Raw genomic sequence first — 6,818 nt, 5'->3', positions numbered from 1 at the left:
GGGCAGGAATAGCAAACACCAGAGGACACATTTACAAAGTGAGGGGAGGAAAGTTTAGGGGAGACATCAGGAGTAATTTTTTTGTGGGAATGCCTTGCCATGGGTGATGGTGGAAGCTAGAACATTAGGGGTATTTAAGAGATTCTTAGTCAGACACATAGATGGAAGAAAAATAGTGGGTAATGAGATAGGGAGAGATTAGTATTATTTTTAAGGAAATATGGGTCGACGCAACTACAGGGCCAAAGGGCTGTACTGTGCTGTAGTGTTTTACGTTCTAAAATGAGGCAGGACGTTCCCAGAGACAAGTAAAGATGAGTATGAATTTATCATTCCCGATGGAACCAACGTGCTGCAGACTCACAGGGACATAAGATACAACATCTACAATTAGTATAAATTTCATTAGCGCCATCTGCCAAGACAGAACATTTAAGATAATAAGTTAAGAGGAGAGGTAGATAATGAGTGAACATGCCAGTGAGAAGTTCATAGACCCTGTGGGAGTGCGGGAATCAGCGGGATACCATAGGTGAAGGACGGGCTAGAGGGGATGAATGGCCTGCTATGGTGTTGCCCCTTTAAGAGAGGCCGATGTGCGAGGTCACGGACGGCGGTGCCCGGATGCGGAAGCTGTGAGCCGCGTCGCGGTGATGCTTAAAGCGGTGCGGCGGCTTGTCCGCGGAGCCGGGAGTCGGTGGGGTCTTCTTGTTGCCCCCCGTTACTGCAGCGCTGGGCCCGAGGCCCCGGGCCCACAACTCGACCCCGAGTTGATCGCCTGCCTGGTCTGCCCGCTGTCCCGGAGGCGCCTCAGGTCCGGCTGGCCGGTCGGGTCAGGGCTGTCCGTGGGGTGGGGAGAAGGTCACCCTGGGGGCAGAGGGCAGTGTGGGGAAGCTGGTCTGGTCGGGGTCATTGGTGAAGGTCAAATGGATTTGCGGTCAGTGTGGGGTCATTGGGTGTTCACTGGACATTGGGGTCAGAGGTTAATGTGGGATCATTGAGTGGTCACTGGACAGTGGAATTAGGCTAGTGTGGGGTCATTGGGTGGTTTCTGGATGGTGGGGTCATTGGGTGGTCACTGGATGGTGGGGTCATTGGGTGGTCACTGGATGGTGGGGTCATTGGGTGGTCACTGGATGGTGGGGTCATTGGGTGGTCACTGGATGGTGGGGTCATTGGGTGGTCACTGGATGGTGGGGTCATTGGGTGGTCACTGGATGGTGGGGTCATTGCGTGGTCACTGGATGGTGGGGACATTGGGTGGTCACTGGATGGTGGGGTCATTGGGTGGTCACTGGATGGTGGGGTCATTGGGTGGTCACTGGATGGTGGGGTCATTGGGTGGTCACTGGATGGTGGGGTCATTGGGTGGTCACTGGATGGTGGGGTCATTGGGTGGTCACTGGATGGTGGGGTCATTGGGTGGTCACTGGATGGTGGGGTCATTGGGTGATCACTGGATAGTGGAATCAGAGGCCAGTGTGTGTTCATTGGGTGGTCACTGGATGGTGGGGTCAGAGGGCAGTGTGGAATTATTGGGGAAGGTCGCATTTTGTTGGGGGGGGGGTTTCACGGAACAGTATTGAGTACAGGAGATGGGATGTTATGGTGAAGTTGTATAAGACATTGGTGAGGCCAAATTTGGAGTATTGTGTGCAGTTTTGGTCATTTAACTACAGGAAAGATATCAATAAAATAGAAAGAATGCAGAGTTTTACAAGGATGTTGACTGGATTTCAGAAACTGAGTTAAAGGGAAAGGTTAAACAAGTTAGGACTTTATTGCCTAGAGCATAGAAGAATGAGGGGAGATTTGATAGAGGTATTTAAAATTATGAGGGGAATAGATGGAGTAAATGTAGATAGGTTTTTTCCACTGAGGGTAGATGAGATTCAAATCAGAAGACATGGGTTAAGGGTGAACAAGGAAAGGTTTAGGGGGAACATGAGGGGGAACCTCTTCACACAGAGAGTCTTGGGAGTGTGGAACGAGCTGCTAGCTGAAGTGGTGATTGCGGGCTCAATTTTAACATTTAATAAGAATTTGGACAGGTTCGTGGATGGGAGAGGTATGGAGGGCTATGCACTGGATGCAGGTCAGTGGAGTCTATTGGATGATGGGGTCGGAGGGCAGTGTGGGATCAGCAAGGGATGATTTAATTTAATTATAATTTAGAAATAGAGCATGGTAACAAGCCCTTCTGGCCTGCGCAGCCCAAATACACCCATATGACCAATTAAACGACTAACCCATACATGTGAGGAAACCAGAGCACATAAGAAATAGGAGCTGGAGTCGGCCATTTGGCCCATCAAGCTGGGTCCACCATTCAACAAGGTCATTGACTCAACTCCACCCACCTGCCTTTTCCCTATATCCCTTAATTCCTTTTTTATGTAGAAATCTATCTAACTGAACCTTAAATGTGTTTAATGAAGTCACCTCAACCACTTCTCTCGATAGAGAATTCCACAGATTCACTATTCTCTGGGAAAAAGTTTTTCCTCATCTCCATCTTAAATCTACTTCCCTGAATCTTGAGGCTGTGTCCCCTAGTTCTAGTCTCACCAACTAATGAAAACAATTTTCCTGCCTCTATCTTATATCTCCCTTTCATAATTTTATATGTTTCTGTAAGATCTCCTCTCATTTTTCTGAATTCGAGTGAGTATAATTCCTGGTGTTTTGTCTCTCCTCATTGGTCAACCCCCTCATCTCCAGGATCAACCTGGCAAACCTCCTATGGACTGCCTCCAAGGCCAGTCTATCCTTCCTTCATCAGGAAACCCACGTAGAAATGGGGAGAATATACAAACTCCCTACAGACAGGAGTGGATTTGAACCCTGGTGTCTGGTCTAGTGGGGATAGCGGGTAGGTCGTGGTTGTGGATTCTGCAGGGTTGGTCAATTGGGTGCGTTTGCTTGGTTTGATCAGGGAGTGAGTGATTGATAATTTGGGTCTATATGGTGAGTGGGATCAGTGAGAGGTGGCGACGTGGGTGTCAAGATTTAGTGATCTTGGGTTCAAGGACCCTCTTCACTCAGAGCATGTCCTCTACACATTGCTACGATCAGGAAGGAGGTACAGAAGCCTGAAGACGAGCACCCCTTAGCACAAGGACAGCTTCTTCCCCTCCACCATCAGATTTCTGAACGGACAATGAACTTCAGTCACCACCTCACTTTGTCTTTTTGCACTAATTTATTTTTGAGATGTAATTTATAGCAAAACAACAAATTTTGTGGCGTTCACGACATTAAGTTCTGGTTTTAACTTTTCAAATTCTTGTATCTGCAGATACGAAGAATCCTCCAATCAGCTGATCAATGACGAACTTGGAATAGCTTATCCGATCGTCGATGGCATTCCCAACATGATCCCGCAGGAGGCCAGGTTAATTCAGAAAGCTGAAGGCAACAGCAAGCAGTGAAGGTGGCCGTGGCTCCGGGGACACCCCCGGTGGGGGTGCCGTGTGTTTTACCCTGAGCGTCCTGCAGGATGATGCCGATCCAGCTCTCGACCCTGACTGTCCTGGTGCCCCTGCTGTCGCTGGCTGGGTTGCTGTACTCGGCCATGTTCGATGAGGATTTTCCGCAGGGCTGCACCAGTGCAGCCAGTGTTTGCTTCTACAGCCTACTGCTCCCCATCACCATCCCTGTCTACGTGTTCTTCCATTTATGGAGCTGGATGGGGATCAAACTGTTCAGGCACAACTAGCCCCGGCTTATAAACTCTCTGTTCATGAACATCAGCCCTGAAGCGTTCCCGTTGGACAGAAACATTTGTTCCATTGGGTGCCAGTTTCCTGTTGGCATCACTAGAGCCCTTGTTGAATCAGTTCTGCAGGTGCTGTCGGGGGGTAGTTGTTCATTGGTGTTGTGTGTCCCTGCCGTCCCATTGCATTAACTTCAGTTGCAGTGTCTGCATTTGTTGCAGTCCTGTAAATATTTGGCTGGGTTGGACAGTCAATTCCCTGCTTGATAAGAATTTATACTCCTTCTCTACTGGATGACTGTAAGCAATAAGTTGAGGTAATGGATTTGAGCCCTGTAGTGCAGGCTGGAACTTCCTGTGCCGAGCAGAAAAGGGGCTCAACTGCTGGAGTTGCTGAACTCTCTCCCAGTGGAGAGATCCCAAGGCCACTCATTTGAAGAGTGAAGTGGTTGGTGGGGGGGGGGGCTTCCCTCGGGCTAATATTGAACCCTCATCAAACTTCACCAGAACCATTGATCTGATCTTTGTCTCATGACTCTGTGGGATCTTGTTCTGCACCCTTTCCTGCCAGAGCTGCAGATCAGTGCTGGTAAAACATTGGAAACGTCCTGAGGTGACCTGGCAGGTGGTGGGGGTCCATCGCAAACTCTGGCCGCTGACCCACTTCCCACCAGCCAACGATTGGTTACAACCTGGTCGGTTGCCGACTGTCAGTTTACAGGCTGCAAACGACGACTCACCTTCCTGTAAACGGCATGTGTTTTCTGTTTGTAATGTTAGTATGTTAAATAAAAGGAGCTTGAAGCAATAATCTCTGAATTTATTGAGCAGGCTGTTGCAAGAGGTCTGACTGCTTTGTGATTGGAGAGGCCTGAGGTGTGTGGAGCAAACGCTGAGATCCTGTGTTGTCTGCTGATGTGGGGGGGGGAGGGGGGGGGTTACAAAATGTTCCTGACTGACGGGTCAGGGCGGAGAGCAGAGTTGGGCAGGGAAGTGGGAGATACCTCCTCCTTACGGCAGCAGATTTAGGTGATAGACAATCTGCTTTCTCCCTGCCCACCATGTAGAGACCTCTGAGAGTCTTTAGCCTCTCGGCATCGGGTTCGATCACCCTTCTGCCCTTCACATTTTTAAAAAACAATTTTATGACTTCCAAGAGCACTGTACCAGCAGCCAGTTGACAACAGTACTTAGTTGCCCCCTCTACCCCAACAAGATGTTTAAAAGCTCAGACCTTAACCCCTGGGAGTTGACCTGTGTTCGCAGCAGGCAATTTGAAGGGTCAGAGATAGCCTCGCTATGGTTGACCGGGGATCCTTTGATTTGTCCTTGAGGAGAGGGAGCTGACCGTCTCTGGCATCAGTGTAGATTCACTGGATTGATTCCTGAGATGCAGATCAGAGGCGGGGATGATGGGCTGTCGTTCTCCAGAGTTTACAATCTCCCTCAGACAAAGCAAAATCCTGACCACAATGGGCTCATTGAATATCCATGGATGATGGAACAGGTTTGAGGGGCTGAACAGCCTTCACCAACATCGTTGGGTCTTAATTGATAAGGCCACCTGTTAGTGTGTCTACTGGATTGATGAAAGCCAATGGTTTTACCCCTTCTAGTGCCATTTTGATCAGGTGCCTACCAACATTTTGTTCATGATTGAAACATGAAAGTCTGCAGACGATGTGATTGTAGTAAAAAAACACCAAAATACTAGAGAAACTCAGCTGGTCTTTCATTGTCCATAGGAGACAAAGATATATTGCCCTTGTTTCAGGCCTGAGCCCTTTTTCAAGGAATAAACCCCTTTCTCCAGCTTTAAACCTTTCTCCTCGTTCTGGTCTTCTTCCTGCTCTGGATCTTAATATTTCCAACTGCTGCCGTGACATCAACCTCATCGACTTCACTACTCCCCTCTTTATCCAATCTCACCCCCTTGGAACGCCTGGCCCTCCACTCTCTTTGCACCAATCCAAACCTCACCATCAAACCTGCAGTCAAGGGTGGTGCTGCTGTGGTCTGGAGCACTGACCTCTGGCCAAAGCCAAACAACAGCTCTCAGACACCTCCTCCTACTTAGCCCTCTAACAGGACCCCACCAGAACTCAACAAACCACTGTATCACATACCATCTCTTAACTCATTGTTTCTGGTCACCTCCCCGGCACGCCTGTAATGGAAGATTCTAACCGTGTTTCTTACTTTTGCAGCCTTTGCTTCTGCAAGGCTGAGAACCTGCTTGTTTTTAGAATCAGCAGACATAAGCTAAATTCCACCGAGGGGCCAGAGATGCTGTTATCTGAAGAAAGGACATCTGTGTACCAAGAACATTTAATCTTCCTGCTTGTTTTGGCCACAGACTGTCAGAGGCCTAGCCTTGATGCAAAATAAACCATTGTATTCAAAGTGATAAGCTGAAAATTATGTTATTCGATAGGCATGCTAGCTTGCTCGCTTATGCTGTGCTGGGAATAGGTGCTTGGGTAAGCAGTTTTTGGGTAATATAAACCATGATCCCGCTGATGAAGAGAGAGACTCTCCAAGAGGTGGCAACATCTCTCAGCAAGAAGAAGAACTTCTAGAGTCCAGACAACGTTCCGGTCGGGGAAGGTGGAGAAGCTGCTACCCGCCCCCTGACAACCTACTACAAGTGTGCAGTCGTTGCCTCGCTTCGGCAGTTGGGACCAGTCCAGGAGTTGATAAGTATAGTTGGGAAGGGCTTGCATATTCTAGTTTGAAATCAGCTTTTGAATTGTAATAAACATTTGTATAAACTGAACTGCTCTCGGAGAGTGTGTCTATTTTCTTTTGGTAGCTCAAACACTGACCAATCTAAAACGAACAAAATGAAAGGTATAAGTTTACCCAAGATAACGCCTCCAACCTTATTGTTTCCCAACCCTGCTCCGCCCATTTCCACGCACCCATTTGTCCCCATGCTCCTGCCCTACCGAATTGGTCTCTGCTTCCCTTGACTCTGTTTTGTTCCTGCAGTCCAGTCCCTCCCCACCTACATCCGGGCCACTTCACATGTCCTCCATCACTTCCAACAACTTCTAGTTCCCTGAACTCGTCCACCTTATCTTTACCATAAAAAGGCTTATTC

At 48.5% G+C, this 6,818-nt stretch overlaps 2 protein-coding genes across 2 annotated transcripts; both read left to right on the top strand.

The window, feature by feature from the left end:
- The first annotated feature begins 609 nt into the window (after positions 1-609).
- Positions 610-3,431, top strand: pyurf (PIGY upstream open reading frame). Its single transcript, XM_069903664.1, has 2 exons — positions 610-814; positions 3,299-3,431. The coding sequence occupies exons 1-2, from the start codon at positions 654-656 to the stop codon at positions 3,429-3,431; spliced, it is 294 nt and encodes a 97-aa protein (XP_069759765.1). The 5' UTR covers positions 610-653.
- Positions 3,432-3,499: 68 nt separating this feature from the next.
- Positions 3,500-4,526, top strand: LOC138746006 (phosphatidylinositol N-acetylglucosaminyltransferase subunit Y). The gene has a single exon (XM_069903674.1). The coding sequence runs from the start codon at positions 3,500-3,502 to the stop codon at positions 3,716-3,718; it is 219 nt and encodes a 72-aa protein (XP_069759775.1). The 3' UTR covers positions 3,719-4,526.
- Positions 4,527-6,818: the final 2,292 nt, after the last annotated feature.

This window comes from Narcine bancroftii, chromosome 1 (assembly GCF_036971445.1).
Source record: "Narcine bancroftii isolate sNarBan1 chromosome 1, sNarBan1.hap1, whole genome shotgun sequence".
Taxonomy (NCBI): Eukaryota; Metazoa; Chordata; class Chondrichthyes; order Torpediniformes; family Narcinidae; genus Narcine; species Narcine bancroftii.
Note: the sequence above shows the minus strand (reverse complement) of the source record. Positions and strands in the feature narration are given on the sequence as shown.

Excerpts from the sequence above, each read along its gene's own strand:
- pyurf (XM_069903664.1), top strand. The coding sequence starts at position 654 with ATGCTTAAAGCGGTGCGGCGGCTTGTCCGCGGAGCCGGGAGTCGGTGG. Across the intron at positions 815-3,298 it reads CTGTCCCGGAGGCGCCTCAG|ATACGAAGAATCCTCCAATC; the intron begins GTCCGGCTGGCC and ends TTGTATCTGCAG.
- LOC138746006 (XM_069903674.1), top strand. The coding sequence starts at position 3,500 with ATGATGCCGATCCAGCTCTCGACCCTGACTGTCCTGGTGCCCCTGCTG.